This window comes from Nesoenas mayeri (genome assembly GCF_963082525.1).
Source record: "Nesoenas mayeri genome assembly, chromosome: 18".
Classification (NCBI taxonomy): Eukaryota; Metazoa; Chordata; class Aves; order Columbiformes; family Columbidae; genus Nesoenas; species Nesoenas mayeri.
Window position 1 is genome coordinate 9,368,263 of NC_137566.1, and position 22,116 is coordinate 9,390,378.

At 38.5% G+C, this 22,116-nt stretch overlaps 1 protein-coding gene across 1 annotated transcript; it reads right to left on the bottom strand.

Annotated features, from left to right (window-relative positions):
• Positions 1 to 417: 417 nt before the first annotated feature.
• Positions 418 to 22,027, bottom strand: CCDC180 (coiled-coil domain containing 180; the record flags this gene model as incomplete). The annotated part of the gene is made up of 37 exons (XM_080355747.1): positions 418 to 549; positions 961 to 1,099; positions 1,642 to 1,747; positions 1,984 to 2,095; positions 2,931 to 3,068; positions 3,832 to 3,992; positions 4,189 to 4,333; positions 4,670 to 4,736; positions 5,118 to 5,192; positions 5,745 to 5,931; positions 6,285 to 6,355; positions 6,788 to 6,987; positions 7,649 to 7,762; positions 8,008 to 8,106; positions 8,517 to 8,633; positions 8,825 to 8,969; positions 9,596 to 9,742; positions 10,266 to 10,446; positions 11,065 to 11,240; positions 11,726 to 11,943; positions 12,465 to 12,703; positions 12,810 to 12,849; positions 13,602 to 13,728; positions 14,140 to 14,255; positions 14,759 to 14,932; positions 15,560 to 15,682; positions 15,912 to 16,000; positions 16,934 to 17,013; positions 17,543 to 17,662; positions 17,888 to 18,051; positions 18,154 to 18,249; positions 19,106 to 19,216; positions 19,408 to 19,536; positions 19,633 to 19,742; positions 20,279 to 20,361; positions 21,178 to 21,401; positions 21,959 to 22,027. The coding sequence occupies 37 exons, from the start codon at positions 22,025 to 22,027 to the stop codon at positions 418 to 420; spliced, it is 4,824 nt and encodes a 1,607-aa protein (XP_080211873.1).
• Between the last annotated feature and the right edge of the window lie 89 nt (positions 22,028 to 22,116).

Here is a 22,116-nt window from a genome sequence, read left to right on the forward strand (position 1 = left end):
GCCTTCATCTGTGCCGAACAAAAAGCTTCCTTGCTGGACTCCATTATTAAACCGGCTGGCTTGGACTATTATAACCCCAGGGTGCACCATGACAGACACATTCAGTTGTGTCTGAGCCTTGAACATGAACTTCAGTACAAATCCGCTGCTTGGGCTTCTCAGGTTCTCATATTACAGCTAGCACCACAACGAGTTAACTTCACTCTGGCTGAGATCTGACTAGGAAGCACTGCGCAGAGTCTCCATTTCATTTACAGCACATTCGTCACATTATTTTATTTCAAGAGGCAAAAACCAGCTCCTTTGACCATTGCACTTTCTCAGTGCAACAGAATCTATAACATCACTGATATTAGTACAAACTTGTCGGTTTACACCAACAATGATCAGGATGACACCAGCAAGATTTGACTGATCTCACGTATAGAGTTCCTTAATCTTCTGGACAGATCGTTTCCACCAATCTTCCCAATGCTGAATTGTCAGCAACTGAGTTGCACTTTCTTCCTTGATCTGGGCAAACTGCTGCTCAAGTTTACATTTGTATTTCTGGATAAACAACAATAAAGGACAAAATTAGTAGTGATGAAATATAATTTTACTTTGCCTAAATCCAGGTCCTGATCCACTATCATAAGATGGCATATAGGGCACTTTTTGAATTGTGATGCTGGTGAAATGCATGAAGTGTCCTGTTTCTTATACCATCCATGGGTCTCTGCTGAAACAATTCCCCATTGTAACGTGTCAGAATGAGTGGACTCCCTGAGAAACCAGCTCTGCTTTTGACAACATCACAAAGAAATAGACAAGAGAGGATTTCTACACACAGCTAATATGGCTTTAAGATCTGAAAACACTGTGCATACTAAAAACTTATACATAGCTACAGTTTTCTTCTTAAAAAAGCAAATCCACAACAGTAGCAGCCCCGCTCACAGTCCTTTCCCACTGACCAACCTTATATACAGCATCTCTTGCTTCTACTGCTGCTACATGGCCCAGTGTAGTCTTTGCTGTTGTAACTGACGCGGTTTCTCTGCAAATAATATAGTCCGAATTGTCAGTAAGAGTAGTCATGGGTATTCCTGGCCAAGTCCTTTAAAAAGCAACGCAAACAAACAAAAAAGCCATGTAAGAAAGTTAGAAAAGACAACAGATTATACTAATACATGTTACTTGTACTTACAGTGCAAAAGATTCAATAGTTTTTTAATCTCCACAAAAGGATTAGCCTAAAACCCTTATTTAGTACAACCACCTTTTCTTTTAAAACTTCAGGATCTCTGCACAGTCAATTGAATTCCTGTCTGCTGAGTGAAAATACACGGTATATTCATAGATCAAACGTGTTGAATAGATAAATAGTGGCTAGGAAAGTGGCATAGCAATAACACTGAAATTGTGTTGCTTTACAATACAATATGTAATTCACTTTTATTTATTTGGATCCATTGCTATTCTTTCTCTAAGATCATTACCCACCCAAACTGCCCCATAACTAGTTAAAGGACATCACTAGTGATGAACACAGTATTCAGCGGTTTCAACAAGGCAGCAAAAAATTATGAGGACAGTGGCTGATACCAGTTTAGACAAGAGAAATTTCATAGAACAGTGTTCAGTATGGTCAAATATTACCTGCTCCCACGCTCAATTAACTGTTTAACTTCAGAGATTTCTAGAGGAAGTTCAGCTTGTTTATGACGGATTAAAGTGGATGTCTTCTGTTTTGGTGGATCAGTTTCTGGGAGATTATAGAAGACAGACTCAGCAGCAACAAAACAATGGCACTAGTAACGTTTTGAAGTAACTATAAGCAGCTAGATGCTCTTCACTTTTAAGACTTTTTGTTGTGTGCTTGATCATTCAAATCTGTCCATTTAAAGTACTATAGCATATGAAACTCTCCTCTTCCTAGAGAAAGTCTGCAGCAATCTTGAGAAGAGAGGGGAAGCCCGAACAAGCAATTATCTTACTTACTTGCTACGTGTATATCATCAATAGTGACACACTCATCTAATTCCAGAAGCAGCTTTTCAGTGAAGGCAGCTAGTGCAGAAACAAAGTTCTTAGCACACTCGGCAGCACAGGCCTGTTGGGACGTTGAAGACAAGTGAGAGAAAATCTGTTAACAGTTTGATCTCCTCTTCTTTTAATTTAGCTCACAGAGAACGACACAAGCACTCAACCTTGACATTTTGCAGCAGCTGCAAACAACAGACATAAGGCTCTAAGTTGCGCATAAAAGGTCTTGCAGTGCCTCTGCGGTATTTTCAACACTACCTGATTGCCTAAGGTAGAGTACAAAGAGCTACAGACTTCTGTGTGTAGTTGCCCAGTAGTTGCATATTTTGTTTAAGCATCTGAACTTGATAAAAGCAGCTATCTGTAAATGCATCCTTCTGCCCAAAGCAAAGGCCATTTTGGAGTTCAGGTACTTTGGGTAGAAGTGCTTTGGTCAGGTATCATTCTAAAGCAGGGTACGTGTGTTTCTGTGTGTGTATGCATGTTATCTGCACTAATGAAACACAAACAGAAGAAACTCTTCCAGGCATCTTTTGTCTGCAAGTAATATAACTAACCAGAGGATGTCAGTGTTGCTCCCAATTTAGAATTATATCCCATAATTCAACATTAAGATCTAAATCATCTCTTCCTCAGTATGTTCTATGAATCATACAAAAGATCAGTTAGTTCCACAATAAATCTATGCACGCGTACACGTGCGTATGCATTAATGCATATATTGACCTAATGCTGATGATACATAACTTAAAAGTGAAAAGACGTGAACAGGATTGCCTAAAACTGAAAACATTTTACATTTTCCGGTTTACTTTCAATGTGGAAGAAAAATGTATCCAAGATGTCCTCTCCTTTCCGAATGCAACACTTATGTTCCTATTAAGCAATGGCTTTACAATTACCTGCAGCATCTTAGTGTTGAGATTAATCCCATCAGCTTGGTCTTTTTGCCTTTTTATTTCCCTTTGGCACAAAGTGTCCAGCTGAAGTAAGTTGTCTGGGTGTCCCAAAGAGGGATGTAATTGATTCTTGTGCATGGCCTTTCAGTAAACACATAAGAATGAAATCCTTTCAGTAACAAATGTGCAACTGAGTCATAATAAGGAAGTAAATCCCACACATTTTATATAAAAGGATTCAGAAAGACAAAGAAAACTTAGCCGTCTAGAGATAAACCTTGCAGTATATACCAAATTGCCTGTCTGCTGGATAGTAGGGCCTCTGATCTCACCTTGGGTTGTGTTTTCAACAAATAATTTCTCCTACCAAGTGGTAAACAAGATATTTTTTATATCTTTATATTTGATTTTTTTCCTGAATTTAACTTAGTACTCAGAATGAGAAAATCTCAAGATACTGGTCTGTAAAATTGTCTGCATGATCTCCGTTATGATTCTGTTATCAGTTCTGATATTACAAGACAAAATACGTCTCTTTTTTGAAAGACAGTAAATAATGATATTTCATTACCTGTATAGCATAATACCTACAAATGAGGGCACCCATACAGTATGAGCTGTGTATCCATACCACAATGTCACAGCCCTTAAAGAGTTTACAATCTAAGTGTAAGATGTCAGGCAGAGCTGTACAAGATTAAAAAGAGGCAGCTCAGTGCTGGAAGCAGCCAGAGAAAGGGCTGAGTTACTAGCAACACAAAGAACTACACAGACTAACTGCAAACACAGAAACTAAATCTGAGGCCAGCTCAGCAGTGAATGATTAAGCAAACAGTGAGATTAATTAAAAAAAAAAAAAAAATTAGAATTCTGATGCATTTAGCGTTGTACCCCAGATAAATACCTTCACATTCTCCCATTCTTCCATCTGGTTATTGAAGAGGTGCCGAATCTGAGCAGTGGAATAGCTGAGCTTCTGCTCATGTTCTCTTAAAAGACTATCAGCTGCCAACTGGGAGACATAAGGGAGCTCCTTCTCAAACAACGTCAACTGGTCCTGAAATGCTTTTTGGAAAAGACAGGGTGTTCGTGTGACACAGAAGTATTCGTTGCAAGGAAAAAAAACCCTCAGCCAAGTTGAATATGCACTGCAAGGGCCAAAGAACCTGGAATTTTCTTTCACAGAGATTCTGTCCCTGACATTCGTGGTCAATGCATCAGAGTCTAGTTGGAGGCCTGTATCATAACTGAATGAACTCACCTAAAAGACAGGAATTGTAGTAATCATCTGCCTGACTTTGGTATGACAACAGGTTCTGTTTGAGCATTTCTGCACAATGTTCAAATGTCTCTGGCAGATCTCCAGATATCGTGATTTGAGGCTGCTGCTGGTTTTCATAGAACTCCTTCAGGAGGTAAAGATAGAACAGAAATACTGAGAACACATTCAAACAGGTCACATCTGGGTATATAACAGTCGCAGGGATACATAAGGTTACCAACCACCCTCTACTTGAGACCAGTTTTCTTCTTCTGATTCTGAAATGCTCAGTTAATCTTTATAAAAAACCCTGTGATTAAAAATACACCGTGTCAAATGCTATTTAAAAGTTAGGTATGCTGGTGAAGAAAGGAAAATTTTTGGATGGCCATCCAAAAATTGTAAAGAACTAAGTTATTTAGCTGACACAGAGGAAGACCTATGAAAGCAAAAGTGACTGAAGAACACCGGGGTTTCTTACCTCAGCAAGAGAGAGCAAGCTGTTATTACCCGTCCAGAGAATATTCATAATAATCCCCTTAAAAGTACTGGAAACAAAAAAACAAATAATAATAATAATAATGACAAAAAGACAATCACACTGTAAAATGATCATGTTGGCAATATTTACTGTTTTACGAATATTTTTTTCATGTTTATTTTAATGTACAAAATGGGCTTAAATGAGGCCACCCATGTTAGATGTTAAACAGAATAAAATGGATGATTTTTATATTCACTATTATTATGCTATAAAAAGGAACCATTCTGTAAACGCTTCGACTGATAAATATCAAGGTTAAATACTTCAAAATTCAACGGTGAACTCTATAGTTCACAATTGTAAACAAACAAGTAGTTAAATAGATAGACAGGTGTGATTTTTTCAGATTAACTTCCGTTTCTGCAAATAAATGTACGTGACTTACTCAGATTCTGGAGGCTCCTCTCCAAATATTTGGAATTTCTCGTCACTGAGATCTAGCACGTTGGATTTCCTTCTCCTAGGGAGGGAAAACATTAATTTGAAACTATCCCCAAGTATTATATTTTCCTTCTCTGGCTAATTATTTCAGCTAGTCAGTCACATGCTGGACATGAAACTGAAGAAAAATTGGGAAAAATGTAAATCTAAAACTAGTATTACATGAAAATAATTTTTCAGTGGAAAAAAATTCTTAGGATTCTACCCTCAATGGCTCTTCAAAACTTTTCTGTTGTTTTCACTCTTACAGTAACTCGTTTCATCTATTTATAGACTGAGCTGAAGACACCACACCCTAAAATTAAGCCATATTGATTAAAGAGTGAGGTTAGTCAACAACTTCACAGTACAAAACAACAGCAGATGAAGGAGAAAATGAGCCAAAAATTCAGCTAAAATCTGAAATAAAATGCAGTGCTGATCGTGACGACATAAACAAAGGGATCCCAAATGGCAGGCATGGACGGAAAGGCAGCTAATACTAATAAGCATTAGGAATTTGTGGGCAAAGTTCAGGTAAATATCTGCACAGGAACATTATAAGTGGAATTTCTCCTTTCAGGGGTCCTACCTTGCTGTTAGCTTCTTCTGGTTAAAAGACGACTTCCTTCTGATCTGAGCAATGGAGGTCCGACGACTTTCACCAGACACATTTACGTGAGAACTCTTCTTTGATGGGGGAAGAAGTGCTTTGTATTCAACAAGATGAAGAACATTGTATAAGGCATTGTAGGACCCATCATTTCTGGCAGACAGAGCTGAAGTAACCCAGCAGTGGCAACAGCAAAGGTGGTGATTTGGGGCATGAGTAATAGGAATGTTGTAGAAAATACGTAGATGGGAGGAGATTTAAAACAACATTAGGGCAGGAGAATAAATGGGCTACATTCACTGGCTGTGATGGGGACTTAGGAATGGGGAAGAGAGACAGGTTAAGAGCCAAAAATCATCTTATTATTGCAAAGTAAAGATAGCCAAGAAAAAAGTTGGGATGCACAACTCTGTCGAAGTTCATGTGCGCGCCACTGGCTGGAACAGGCTAGGCCTGCTCAGTGAGACACGGGGAACTACAGTTTAGATGACTGTAATACATCAAAAAATGCTGGCACACCTGCTACTGATGAAGGTAAACGATCCTTTCTCTCCACATTCAGGCCTGTAGATTTTCCGGATGGCTGAATACTGAAAAAAAGAAAAGAGCTAAGTGGCTATTGAATACTCTGCCATTTTAAGTTATATACTGGATTATATGGAGAATTAGTTATGTTTTCTATCCCTACCATATGCTAAATGCAGTTAAATTTCTGAGCTAGTGTTTAACAGGTAAGATTACCTTTACAACTGACAGTGTAAACATAAGTACTTCAATGGAAGTAACTAATTGTTTAACTAGAATTTCTACAAGCGACACTGTGCATTAAAATATTTACCTGCAAATTACACACTTGTCATACTGTTTGTTGCATACTTTGTATATTCATTCAACTATGTAGCACGTAATCACCTTTTAACTAAAATAACAGTGTAGATGAAAAAAAATACCCAAAACATATCATAATGCTATTAAATAGATGTAACTTACAGAAAAATACCTTCAGGCAAACAAGTACTTACTCAAGTAAATTTTTGATAAAGCTTATTGATAAATCATCAAGTGCAGACTTTCCCATTCTGCTTGGATTTAACACAGGAAATTCATCAGGATCCAGCCCCATCAACAACACTTTGTTCTCATCTCTGAGACACTCTGTTCGAATGGCAACAGCAACTGGACCTTGTAACGTAACATCCATTGCAAGAGGGCTGAAGTTCTCCTGAAATCGGAAGAAAAATGAAACCCTGTTGACTGGAGCTGGCAATTAGTAAAAGCATTACATGAAGTTACTGATTACTAAAGCAGATCTTCCAAACGTACACTCTTTTGCTTCACAGGCTGAAATAAATTTCTAATAGCAATATTGTTACAGTTATACAACCCCAAGACACTTAGAAGTAGTTGTGAGTAGGTTCTTAGAATTATCATAAGCCATGTATAAGTATATACCCTTAAAACAATGATCCACTGAAGCTTACAAAATAAAGACAGACTTTACAGACAAGGAAGTTAAAAACCAAAACAACATTTAATAAAATAATCTCTTCAGGACACTTTTTTTCTAAAAATTATTTAAAGAAACCCATGAAATATGGATCTATGAATAGTGTTACATGTGGAAAATCCACTCTTGCGAAGGACTGAGCAGCTCATTGTGATGCTGAGCATCTTTAACATTAAGTAAACTCAGTGGTGACTGATTTACTCAGCCTCTTGGAAAAGCTGACCTAAAGTTACAATGTCTTGGACAGATTGGCATAATGCAGCATCTTTCTTCATTTGAAAATTCGAAGCACAGATTCCAAAAAACCTTCCAAACATCTACACCAAAAATTTACTCAATATTAAATAAAACACAGAGAACTTAGATGTTATCTTACAGAGTCACACGGGGTCATTGGTTTTATTAGCAAGCAGTCAAGATATTGGCTCCTCTTTTTCAGTTCTTTCAACAGTACTTGGGCAAAATCACACAACTCTTCAGAAGTCAAAGCCTGAAAGATATGATAATACAGATGGTATTTACTAAACTAGCTATTTCAGTCTTTTCAAATATGCTGACTTGCATGCAACCTTCCTGAGCAAAAATTCTGGAAAGTACTCTTTCCACCCACCCCCAAATGTGTATGAATAGAAATCTGCCTCAAAACTATCAGTTTTTACATTCTACAAACATGCACAGTGAGTCAAATGAATACCAAGTCAAATTAAATACCATTTTGTGCTGAGTAGAACTTACTTCTTTCTCTGCAGTAGGATGAGCACAAGCTTCTAGCTTCTGATGGAGGTTCTCCAGGTAAGAGTTTATTGTCTCTGCCTGCAGATTGGAATTCGCTACCTAAAGCAGAAACAGATATTGGGGAAGTGAAATTCCATTCAAGGGGTTTTCAGAGACTCCACTTGGAAACCACTTGCTGGTAGAAACACTCAGTCCCTGGTACTCAGAAGAGAAGGTGAAAACAATAATTCACAAAAACACCACTTCATGTTCTTGAATGCACCACAGAAAAGTGCTGGTCAGTTCAAATGTACGTACTCAACATGCTGCAAGACCATACTGTCCCAGCAAAGCTGCAGCCCTAGTGAAAACACAATTAAAGCTGATAACGACAGAAAACAGGTTTTGAATGAGTATAAAAAGTCACTCAATGTTTGTCCACTCTGAATTCAGTCAAAAATATCTTCAACAGAATGAAAGACACATGATTATAATTCATTTAAACCAAGTTTTGATGTTTCTGTTTGTACCTCTGATTTGATTTGCACTTGTAGATTTCTCAAAAATCGTTGGATCTTCTCCATAAAAACTCGATTCGTAAAGGCATGCCGGAACTTTGTTTCAGACTGTTTGATAAGTTCAGTAGCCTTTAAGAATGCCAGAAACAAGAGACAGAACTAATTAATTTTCACTTTTAAAAACTTAAATAATAGAAACTCACAATTTCTACTGAATTTTTCCATTTTTGCCACACAGAACAGTCTTACAGTCCCAATCTGGGAGCAAGCCATCAAATATGCCAATATAATACATAATTTGGAAGAATGAAAGTGCACACCTGCTGCAAGCATCTGGATTCCATTTTCTTCATATCTGCCTTGATTAAACTTTCAAAAGAGTCAATACGCTTACTCTCTTGCTGAAGACACTGGCTGAAAGACTTGACCTCATCAGAAGAAAACTCACCTCCCTCCACAAATAATCTGAAAGCAAAGTAAAAGCAGTTGGTTGTCAGTCTTTCTTTTCTCAGAGACTATTTTAGCTAAAGAGACGTAAAACAAAGATACCAACACAAATGTTGGGTTGTTTAGTCTGGAGGAGGCTTAGAGGTGAGCTCAGCACTCTCTAGAACTACCTGAAGGGTAGTTCTAGTCAGGTGGGGATTGGGCTCTTCTCCCAGGCAGTCAGCAATAGGACAAGGGGCCATGGGCTTCAACTCTGCCAGGGGAAATTTAGGCTGGCTATTAGAAAGCAATTCTTTGCAGAGAGAGTGGTCAGGCATTGGAATGGCTGCCCAGGGAGGGGCTGGACTCACCAGCCCTGGAGGTTTTTAAACTGAGATTGGACATGGCACTTAGTGCCATGATCTAGTCAATGGACTGGAGCTGGACCAAGGGTTGGACTTGATGATCTCTGAGGTCTTTTCCAACCCAGTCGATTCTGTCATTCTGTGATGTGATAAAAACAGTATAGTAATTGTGGCTTAATAATTTTTTTAAAAATAGCAAATTAGATGAATAACAGAATAATTTTACTGTTCTGCCTATGCAACAAATGCTGACGCCCAGAAATAACTATTTACAAACAACACTCTAATGAATCTCTGTACCTGCAAGTTTTGAGAAAATCTGTATTTGAATCCCTTAATTTTCCTAAAGCTTCCTCCAAATACTTCTGGTAATTCCTCAGGGAAACCCGGATCACTTTCAGATGATTATCTAGCTCTGTGCGCAGGCTGTTGCTGAAAGGAGCTAACCTAAACATAAAAGACAGGGGAAACAGGTAGAAAGAGGAGCACACATTATGGTTCAGAAACTGCTGGCTGTAAAGACGCAAATAAAATCTGAGAACTCAAGAGTGTTTCAGTATTCTGAAACAACTCACTGAACTGTTGTTGCTTTTGTGACACTTGGAAGATACCACAGCAAGCAGTTGATGCTATTGAAAAGTATTCTTCAACACTAACTAGTTAATTGCTAGTACTGTGCAGGTTCACTAAGCTGGATAAAATCTAAAGGGATGAAACATCTTTTCTATTTTAAGACTGCCAGTACTTTGAAAATACATGAAAGCTGTCATCCATCCAGTACTGATTTTAATTTCTTCACAAGGAGATAAAGGAAGAAAACATTCTTTACAATTTTTTTTAAGTTTCATGAAGCAGTCTTCATTGAAGAGTAATGACATATAAACCAGATTAAGAATGCAAACCAGGAACCAGCAATCGGGAGTATTTAACCATGGAAATTCACAGTCAGGAGCAGCTGCGGCACACTTACTTCTCAGTCATAGGAGTGCTGAGGAAGACAGATTCCATGTCGCGAATTTGGGAATGTAAGTTTTTGCTGATGTTATTTTGCTGATCACAAAATTCAAGAAATTTATCTCTCTCCTTTCTCAGAGCTTCCACCACCTCTGTGCAGTGGTTCTCCAGGCACTCTTTGTGAACCAACAGTTCCACTGATAAGAAAATAAATTTTACAATTGGGTCATGATTGACTTTTATGAGGACATAACAAGATGGATGGTTGATGGCAGAGCGGTGGACTGATCTCCCTTGACTTGAGTAAGGCATTTGACACAGTCTCCCACAGCATCCTCACAGCTAAACTAAGGGAGTGCAGGCTGGATGAGCGGGTAGTGAGGTGGACTGTGAACTGGCTGAAGGGAAGAAGACAGAGAGTTGTGGTCAATGGGGCAGAGTCCAGTTGGAGGCCTGTATCTAGTGCAGTGCCTCAGGGGGCAGTACTGGGGCCTGTATTATTCAATATACTCATCAATGATTTGGACGAGGGAATAGAGTGCACTATCAGCAAGTTTGCTGGTGACACCAAGCTGGGAGGAGTGGCTGACATGCCAGAAGGCTGATGATCTTTCGAGGTCCCTTCCAATCCCTGACATTCTGTGATTCTATGTTTACTGTGGACTCTCACAGCCACCAGACAGCCTATTATCAGAAGCACCAGTAAAATATTTTCCTCTACTACTGAGTCAACAGATGCTGAAACATATTTTGGCCAACTTATGATCATCTCTAAATGAAGACATGCAATGCTCAGAGTAAAAAATAGTCGGTACCAGCTCGAAGATTGTAGATATTTGTCTCTATATTCTCCTGCCTTTGTTGATGTAACTGAAGATGCTGCTCAAGTTCTGAATCCAGGTCCTCTTTCTTGACAGCTACAAGGACAAAGGAGTTGGAGAAGGCATCTGCAAACCATTTCTCCAAGTCTTCGAAAAAGCAGAGGCGAATCCTGTGATTGAAAAAGAAACATTACAGGCAGGAACAGTAAGTAATAAATAAGAATTTATCAAATACAATAATTCTAAGAATTTAACTTCTGATTACAGGAAGATATGGTTTCACTCCCATTTGCATGATACTGGCAGACTTCTCGAGCTGGCATGCACTACTGAGTACCAAGCATTTTACCTGCACAGCTCTACAGGAAGTCTGGGCAAATTACTTGTCTGTCTGTAATATCTTTTGTCACTAAATAATTTTCTGTAAAATATTAATGTTCTGTAAGAGGTAAATGCTTGTGTGGTACTCTGAGTGCCATGGATGAAAAGCAATATAAAAATTTTCCCTTATTTTTATCAATTTAAAAAGAGGAAGAGCATCATATAATTAGATTTTTTTTTTTTTTTTGCATCTTTAGTCTAATGTTTCTTCCAAACAGTTGAAATTTGTCTGTTACCTAAGGGAAAGAAAGAAGATAAACTGTTTGCTACTAACCGTTTCTTGAGCTCTACAAACACCGTTTCTTCGATAAGTACATATTTCAGGTACATAGGAAGCGATTCCTTCTTTTCATATTTTGTAAAATAAGTCTCTGGGATGTCAGTCTTTCCTGCCTCTTCAACTCCAAAAACTGTGTAAGAGTTTCCACTAGAAGTGGAAAAGGTCTCAATGGCAATTTCAGAGCTTTTTCCCTTGCTGCTGTTGAATGTAGCCTGGGAAACAACAAGGAATCATCACCTGTTACCTTTAAAGGTGTAAGCCCAGAATCAACAGAATAGTGTTCTGATTCTCAGTTTCGGCAACATTCATACAGAGAACGTGTGCAAGTCTCAATAGGCAGAGTCACCAATGTTTTAAAAGGTTTTTGTTATGTTAATAAATGTACATAACTAAAGACTGAAAAACTAATAGTCAGATATAAATACAGCTAAAATCACTCACAAAGGGTTAAGAATAGTGTGATGAAAGAAAGGTATTTTTAAAAAAATCTATGCAAAAGCTTCTTACAAGGGTAAAAGCCGTGCATAAGGAATGGTTATAAACTCCATTTGCCCATAGAAAGGATCTAAAACTCTAACGGTCCAGAAATAAATGAAAACAATGGAGACTCCTGTGTGCTTTGTGTAAAACTAAATTTAATCTACTTTAAAGAATTTAGACCTACCTGAGGAGAAAGCAGATTTCCTATTAATCATTATTTTGTGCAAGACTTCACTTTCTCTTGTTCGCTCACCTGGGTAAAGCTTACCCCCTCTCCTGCATGCTCAGTTCCTTCACTTCCGTGAGAAATACTCTCCTTATCTTCTTTTTCCTCCATTTCTTCAGCTTCCTGTGCAAAGATCTCCTCATTCCCAGCTGTGCTGGTTTCCTCATTTTCTTGTTGACAACTATCTGTCTTTTGCTTTCCTTCAGTTTCTTGCACAATGCTCTCAGCTTGCTGATCCACCAGACATTCAGCTTCTGAAGCCTCAACTAGTTCTTCCCAGTTAAAGCAGAGTTTTACTTGGTTACAATCCAAAGAAATACAGATTGAAAAACATGCAGGCAAAAGGACGTATTTTTACCAATCACGTATTACCTTCATCTTGAAATGTGAAGTCTATCTCTCCTTGCAAGTTCTAAAAGCAAAACAACAACAAAATAAAACACGCTATTTAAAAACAAGGATTTGCTTGCTTAGAAGAAGTTCATATTCCTTCTTAAAATAAAGCTATTTCAATAAGATAGTCTTGAGTGGATCACTTGTTTTCCAAGGAGCTATAACACTCAAAGTGGAATATTTTGTCCAGTTCCTGGCCCCTCAGTTCCAGGACAGGGAACTGCTGGAGAGAGTCCAGCGCAGGGCAATGAAGATGCTGAAGGGAGTGGAGCATCTCCCGTGTGAGGAAAGGCTGAGGGAGCTGGGGCTCTGGAGCTGGACAAGAGGAGACTGAGGGGTGACCTCATTCACGTTTACAGATATCTAAAGGGTGAGTGTCAGGAGGATGGAGCCAGGCTCTTCTCGGTGACAACCAATGGTAGGACAAGGGGTAATGGGTTCAAACTGGAACACAAGAGGTTCCACTGGAATTTGAGAAGAAACTTCATGGTGAGGCTGGCAGAGCCTGGCCCAGGCTGCCCAGGGAGGTTGTGGAGTCTCCTTGTCTGCAGACATTCCAACCCGCCTGGACACCTTCCTGTGTAACCTCATCTGGGTGTTCCTGCTCCATGGGGGGATTGCACTGGATGAGCTTTCCAGGTCCCCTCCAATCCCTGACTTTCTGTGATTCTGTGATATAATGTAAGTTTTAAAGCTAGTGTAAATTTTCCCAAAGAAGCAAAAATTAATACATCAATAACATTTTAAACTGGAAGTTTATTTTCTTTATACCTGTTTGAAGATTTCCTTTACATTAAAATATTGGCTCACGGATGTACTGTAAGAAATCAATTCCTGAAAAATGGCTTCTGGGTAAGTTTTTACTTTATCCATTAGAACTTCATAGAATGTCTTGTATCTGTCAAATTTAAGGTCAGTGTTTAAGGGACTCAAGTATATAGAGAAATTAAATTAATTATGACTATAATGTCTTTAAATCCAAATTTAACTTTTTGACCAATCTTTCAAAACCTACTACTTCAACCTTCTGAATAAATAATTATCCCATTGGCACGGATGACATGGTATACCACACGATAATATTGATCTGGTATATTTTTTGAACAGTACCAGTCTTCCTCAGTCCTACTTGTAAAATGTGGGTATTAATTGCCTTAACCTTGTTCAATGTGGCCATTATTTTACATTCTTGCATGAAGTAGAAAGCAATGTTTTTCAACACCTCCACACTACAGCATAAACAAGACCTAAATAGTACAACTAACACTCAAATATGCTTTACTTTTAAAGTTTGCACTAAAATTCATACTTAGCTCTGAAATCATCTAAAGAAGAAAGGGCATCCTTCAAATATTTCTTCAGCTTTTCTTCAGAGCTTGCTCTTCTCATTTTATCCAAAACTATACTCAGATTGTCTTCCATAATCTAAGGTCATAGAAAAAGAACCTAGTGAAATTGATTTAGTAATTATTAAATTGCTTCATAACTATTTATGATTCAAATAATTAACTTATATACACATATTCTACACCAAGAAGGGAAGTTATCTTATCAAAACTCATCTACTACGAAGATCTTTCATAGATAATGAACACCTCTGACATTGCACATTATACACATAATAAGAGAACCTGACAAACAGACAAGACACTATACCTCCATGAGATCTTATGAGTAATAGAAACTTGCAGCCACTTAATATATAAAATATAATCATTGCCACATCAAAAATAAGATATGACTTGGGTTAATCAAGCAGTTAGCAAAAAATGTACCTGACAGAATGAAACTACCCTGTAGGCATTCCAGTATAAATGTCAAAGGTTACGGTTTAAATTTTGTATCAGGTATTTTCAATTCCAGAGGGTTCTCTGCATTGAGAAGTCCTTTCTTTACATCATACCGCATCCTTATTTTTTTGCTTATACCTTTATTAAGATATGCTGATTCCGTCTGCATTCATCTAATTTCTTCTGAAGTTCATTTTCCTGCTGGGACAGGTTATGTTGATGGGCATCCCAGAGAGCCATGGCCCCCTGAAAATAGCTGTACAAGTCTCGACAGATCTGCTCATTCTGTTTAGCCAGCTCCTTGAAGTCTCTCTAAAGAAATACGTTTAAGTGAAAAGGTTATTATTAATCTGTTGCTAGAAAGTGAAATACATGTATAAGGGGACATATGACATGATCATAGGCCACCTGAAACTACACTATCAGTATTCAACATGGTCTCTTCTACTTGGTGAGGGAAAAATAGTCCAAGGAAATAGGATATGAATAAGGATTTTTGTTCTAGAAGCTGAGATACGAAAACTTCAGTTTATTCTCCTGGTACTGCAAAGCACAGAATTACTACGTTCTGCATATGCCCTGAAGTATCTGGCCACCTATCATTTTAGTAACAACTGCCCAATCACTTTCATGTATGGAATCATACAAGACCGATTGAAAGAAATTTGGGAGTTCATTTAAATGTCTCTCTCTGTCTCCAGGCAGTATGAGCCATAACAAATTAAACCCTGACAACCTACTATAAATATAAACCAAACAATTATGAACTGTTCTCCTTGAATGACACCAAACTATTTTTATTATGGGGCAGGTGTTCAGTCACGCTACGGAACTCTTTCTAACATCAATAGCCTAAGACGCACGTGGCATTTCAGACAGTAGCGCAGGATGAACAGACTACTCCCAGAGAGTAAAAAATACCAGGTGTAATCAACATACATCCATATGCTCCAGCTCTTCTTCAAAATGACTTTGTAGTTTCTCAGTCAACTGGAAAAACTCAGAATCCACAATTTCTTCAGCTTCTTCTTTTGTGCAAAGTTTCAGATTCAACAGGTTATTCTAAATGAAAAGAATGCCAAGTTATCAACATGCATTTTGCTCATTTCAGGTACAAATACCAGTGGCTATTGTAAAAAAAAACCCCAGACAGTAAGTTTTGTAATGGAACAAGACAGAGATTAAAAGTAATTTCATTTGTTATCTCAATGTTTGGTAGATCCTCAAACTTGTATCATTGTGTACTGCTACTAACAATCCTTCCAAGAATTCACAAAGCTGTGATACGAACCTTGCATAACTCCATTTCTGCCAAACATTTTTGCCGGACCATCTCATACTGGGTGCGAATTTTCTTCACACGTTGCGCATTGTGGGTATCTGGAGGATATGAACAACAGGCCATTGTAAAGAAATATTTCACAGTGCAGTGTGAAATGGAAACATGACAGAGGAATTGTCCAAGCCTCAGCATAGGTAATATAACCCGGTAGCGTCTTCACATGTGTACGACACTACCAACCAGTGAAATGTTTTAATACAAATTGTTTTATCATTATGCTTAAAAGCAGTGAGTTATTTACAATCACCAGCAACTTCTTTGCTACTGTACAGGCCACAAACATAAAGACGGGATGTGCTCTGGAGAACTGGTGAGAGGAGTCAAGGACAACAGGAAGAGCTTTTTCCAATACGTGGCAGATAAAACTAACACTAGAGGCAATGTAGGCCCACTGATGAACCAGGTGTGTGCCCTGGAGACAGAAGATACAGAGAAGGCAGAGTTACTGAACACCTTCTTTGTCCACTCTGCCAGAGGCTGTCCTGAGGATCCCGTACCACTGAGGCCCCAGAGGAAGGCAGGACAACGGAGGAGTTTGCCTGGGTTGATGAGGACTGGGTTAGGGAGCAGTTAGGCAATCTGGACATCCATAAATCCATGGGTCCGGATGGGATGCACCCGCAGGTGCTGAGGGAGCTGGCTGAGGTCATTGCTGGGCCACTCTCCATCATCTTTGCCAAGTCTTGGGAAATGGGAGAGGTGCCTGAGGACTGGAGGAGAGCAAATGTCACTCCAGTCTTCAAAAAGGGCAAGAAGGAGGACCTGGGTAACTATAGATGGGTCAGCCTCACCTCCATCCCTGGGAAGCTCTTTCTGGTCATGTTGTTAGCTCAAACCTACTTAGAAGGTACATGGAAACACACAGAATAGAGCAAACACAAACTTCTGAAGCAACCACCTGACTTATCACTGCCTGGAATAAAATAAAGAATTGCTTGATTTCCAGACTGTTTTATTATTTTCCAGCTTACCTATATTTTTGTTCAAATTCATCACATATATGTACCATTCATCTATCTCATCTGCTTTGTATGTTGAAGGGAACAGCTCACTGTCAAAATAGCAAACAAGAGTCAGGTATCTTCAAATACAATCCAGTCACCTTTTAAAAGCTAAAATTATGTAGCAGAGTAACCATATTACTGTTAAAAATAAACCATGAAGACTGCTGTCATCATATCAACATAGTAGTGTTAGATTTCTATCAAGACTTCTTTCTTAATTTATTATATGAATTAAACTCCCACACGGAAACAATGCCTTGACAAGATCACCAATTTTTACTTATCTACCCATCCTTGTCTGCCCCTTTCTGCTATGTCAGTAAGATTTACTTTTGTGCTCCTGCATTTCTAACCCTCGAACATCCCTTATTTAGTGTAACTGGTGCAGCGAAAACCAATAATACACTTCTTTTTTCCATTAAAAGGAGCTTTACAAAAGAAGTTTCGGCTCTGCTTAACTGCTGTGTTGTACAATCGCACACTGAAAGGGAGTAAAGTGCATTTTGTAGCCAACTTGCTCACTAACTTTAGAAAGAATTCTATGTTCCTTTGTTCCCATTCTCTCTTTTGTCATACCCAAGGCGCTGCAAAAGCTCCATTCTCCTTTCACTAAGTGCAATCTGATCCGTTATCACATTTTCAATTTCTGTTTTCACATTTGGGGGATTCTGTATTTCTTCATTTGCCATAAATTCTCTGTAGGATAGAAGAATACATTGAAATAAATATCTGTTTACGAAACTTTAATGTTTGAAATACAAACACAAAACACGTTTTATACATACCAGGTGAAAAAGAATTCTGAGATTTTAATTTTTATAAAGGAAAAATGATAAAATATTACTGTTTATAGAAAACATAAGTGAACACTAGTCATTTTGTGTTATTCATACTCCAAAATCTAATTGTAAAATGTCTGACCTGAACCTACGAATTACAGAGTTCTTTTGGGTGAGCTTCCAGTCCTTGACTCTATCTTGCCATTTCAATCGATGTGATAAATCCTTCATCATTTCTGATTTCATTAAATTAACGAACAGCTTGGCAATTGCCCGCTGATTAGCCAACAGTGCTCTGTTAATCAGCTGTGTATTAAAAAATAAAAACGAGACAAAAAAGACATCGTGGGAATATTCAGATTGTTATCTTCTCACAGGAAAAACAGACTCTCAATATGAAAGATTTACCATGGCCTCATTATTCATGAACTTGTGAATGTCAGCTGGCAAGAAGAAGGAGATTTTCTCCAGTATCACAGTATACTTCCTCAGTACGTCTGTTATCTGTGCAATAAAGGAAAAAACAAAAATCCATATACTTCAAGTGTCAATTTCCTAAGGCAAGCAACTATTTAAGACTTTTTTTTTTTCCATTAAAATAAATAAAATTGGCTGGTAGATTAAGAAATTAATCTTAAAATACCTATTTTAAATACCTTAAATACTGATTTGTTAAATCATTCATAATTAAGCAGACAGGCAATTTAAGCAAACATAGTCATGTCTGGTATTTTTCATAACTAATCAAACAGAAAATTCCCCGGTGATCCTGTTGGACCTATTCATCATGTCTACATCGCAAAGAAAGGACAAACCGACACAGGTATAACAAATAGCACTTGTTTGCGTACAAGAACATCCTTATGGACTATCCATTGATTTATCCAAACATTTACTGTGATGTCCAACAGCTTTCACAGTTTACACTGAGGTCTACACAGCTGTAGCATCTCTACTATTGATACCCAGCCTACTCAAACTAAATTAGGGCACCTGTGCACATTCTCAGCTTCAGAACAGTTAAGTCCCAACTAAATAACATTTCACCTCTTCATAGTTTGACCTCAATAACCCTGTAGAAGAACACAAGCAGCTCACGTATTTCTTTCATCTTTACTACAGGTAATTGTTGGAGAAACAAAAACCTTGTAACTAGAAAAGAAGCATCTTCTACTGATTACATGGGAATAAAATGAGAGAATGATCTATTGGTGAAAGGACAGCAATCACCCACACAACAGAACGCCCGGCAGACCTTTCTTACTCCTGTGGAAACACACTACTCTTTGCTTTGCATCCAGCATTATGAGCAAATAATAATATTATGCTTAAATTAACAGCTATTAAAACTGCAGCTCACTTTGTCAGCTCGACTCCATTCAACCTTTTTTAAGGATTCATCCATTTCCCTAATCCACTCCCTTCTGGTCAAGGATTCCTGATGGATAATGTTCCACAGTTCTTCCAAACCCTGCAAGAAGAATTTGTTCACAATCTCACTGAAAAGTAAATGTCAAAAACACCAAACAAACAAAGAACAAAGAAAACCACAAAACCCAAAAAAGCGCATTTATATCTTAAAACAGCAGGACATACGAAGTTATTTTACACAGGTGAGGTACAACGTAACTGAAGATGAGACAATGGCATGAGCTGCCTTACTTCAATTGAGAAACCTTCCAGAGCAGTGTCAGACTCAAGCTTTTTCAACAGAAGTTCAATTTTACTGTCAGATTCCATCAGTTTTGTCAGAAGGAATTTTCCAGGCTCCAAAACAAAAGGTTCCATCTCCTAAAAAGGTAAGGAAGTCAGTCTGATCTCTTGAATATTAGGTCCTGACCTTAGCGTAGCACTCTGGACTATCTGGATTACAAACCCCAGCCTTACCCTGCCAATGCAAGCGAGCTCACGCGACATGGAGGAGAGAGCTTCCTCGTGACGGCCGCGCCGCTGTTCTGCCAGGCGCTCTGAGATATCGCTCCTCGTTTCCCCAGGAGCTGCCAGGAAACAAATGAGGATGATGGAGCTTGGAAATGTTGCTGCAGAACACATAACGCAAGCACAACGAACCACCAAATCCACGCTCTGACCTGTGTTGTTTGTGCAGGTGTTAGAGCGCGTGGCACCTTCCCACTGGAAGGGAAATCTATGCAAATGTAGGTTAAAAACAGTAAAGCATATTTCAAAATTTGCTTTGATTTTATTAATCTGCAATTTTCTGAAGGATAGAAGCATGGAAGCTATGAACTAAGTTCAGGTATGTTGCAAAAAATTGCAGATTCCAAGAGTGAGATCTGCTTACACCATAACTGGAATTTACCAACTCAACACACACTGTGATTGATCGACAATTTTACAACCATTTTTTCTATTAGTAGACTCCTCATCTTCAAAATAACCTACAAACCATCAAATATCCATCAGGTCGTTTCTGAGACTGATTTTGTACCTTGTTTGGCTAAAACAATTATACATATGGCACCTCCTAAGAATGCAAATTAAAATATCTGACATCAAGGGAAATAAATTTTACCAATAAAATCAGGCAGGGATCTGACTTCCTCAGCTGCATTTACATCTACACTTTTCCAAGCCTTTTGAAATACTGTAGCTTCTCTGAAACAGAAAGAGAATAAAGCTTTGATTTATACTAAATACATAACAGGAGGGAATTGCAATGGGTGTAATATTAAATTTAATTGGCAAATGTAACATTTAAGTGAATATAAGCATCATTCTCACTTCAAAGATTATGGTTCAAAGAACCAGAGGTGAATTGAACTGAGTAATTATCTATCTTAGGTTGATCACAAGTCTGCTATGATGACATTAAAGCAATAAATGCTAGATTTAATACGTGTAAACTACAAAGACACACATACTACCTCTAAAAGGTATAAAAATCTATGAACTGTTAAGTAAGAACTAGCGAGAAATATGGAAATAGGTTTTATCTGCCCACTGCCCTTCCCATCAGCTGGAGCACTGTGTTTTTCCTTGGAAGAAGTGAGAATAAGGGTGTCACTATTCAGCAGAAGAGTTTGGGTGAAAAGGATGGATGCACTAATTGCTTTTCTTGCTCATTATATAATCATTAGTGCAGCATCATGTAAACCATTAACATAGCTTAAAATGTGGTTCAATAACATATATCAGACTGGGCTTATGCTTTGAACAAAGATGACATATGATTTCTTTTTAAAAGAAAAGCCATACAAGATGCATGTCATTGCAAATATTAGCCTGCTAATCTGCTCTTCAACAGCCAGCAGCTCATTATACTCCATTCACACCCAGCAAGGAAACAGTCTATTACAAATCCTTAGTGTAGAGATAAAGAATTCAGGAGCATCCAGCCCCCAGTGCAAATCTTACAGCCTCATACCTATAGCCATGAAGATAAACTTGGGGTTTTATGCTTCTGTTCTCTACCTGGACAAGGGCGGCTTTTCTGTGGGGTCATTGTAGGGTGTTGTTTCAACACAGTCCTGCTGGGCACACAGCAGCCTGGCATCGGGAGAAATTTCTGGATCCCCAACCAAAGCGAGCCTTTCATTCTTTATGGGAAAGCCGGGCTTGTTCCTCACTTCATGCAAAGAATGCACTAAGCGAACCTTCAAAGAACCGTAATCAAAATGGTTAGCGTTCTTCCCAGCCTACTGAAGAGAGAATAATGATATAAGTGATAAAAATACAGGGGGAAAGGCAGCAGGGAAAGGCAAAATAATGACCATCACTTAGCACATGCATAACAATTTTCATGCAAGGCTGTTTACAAAATGCAAAATATATATATATATATATATACACACATATATGTATGTATATATCCCTTTCCACATAGAGGAAGAGTGAAGCAAACTGGATTGTGTCTCTTGCTGCTGGTTACATGGAAAGTCAATAGCAGAGCTAGAAATGCCCGAATCCAGCACACGATGTCTCTTAATTGATCTACTGCTGCGTTATAATTATTCTACCTCCAGTTAATGTTATACATCCTGATACACAAAGACACAGGAACACCCAGAGATGCATTAGTAAGCACATGCTAAAGATAACACAAATATTTTCGACTACAACAAACAAAAAGCAGGGAAGTTGAAACTGACCTCTGCTTTGAAACCGACCTCTGGTTTGCGGTCAGTTTAACAACCAGCCAACAACTGCCCAACATCATTAACTCACATGGTTCTACCGCTTCTTTGTTTTTTACCTCATCCTCGAAGATGGGTTTGTAGACTCCGCCGGGGGGAACCAGCCGCACGGCGCCCAGCGGCAGCATGCGGCCCAGCGCAGCCCCCGCCCGGGGCCAACGGGACAGAAAGGCCCTGCCGCCTGGGTTTGTTTAACGTTGCTGCAGGTGAAGCATCC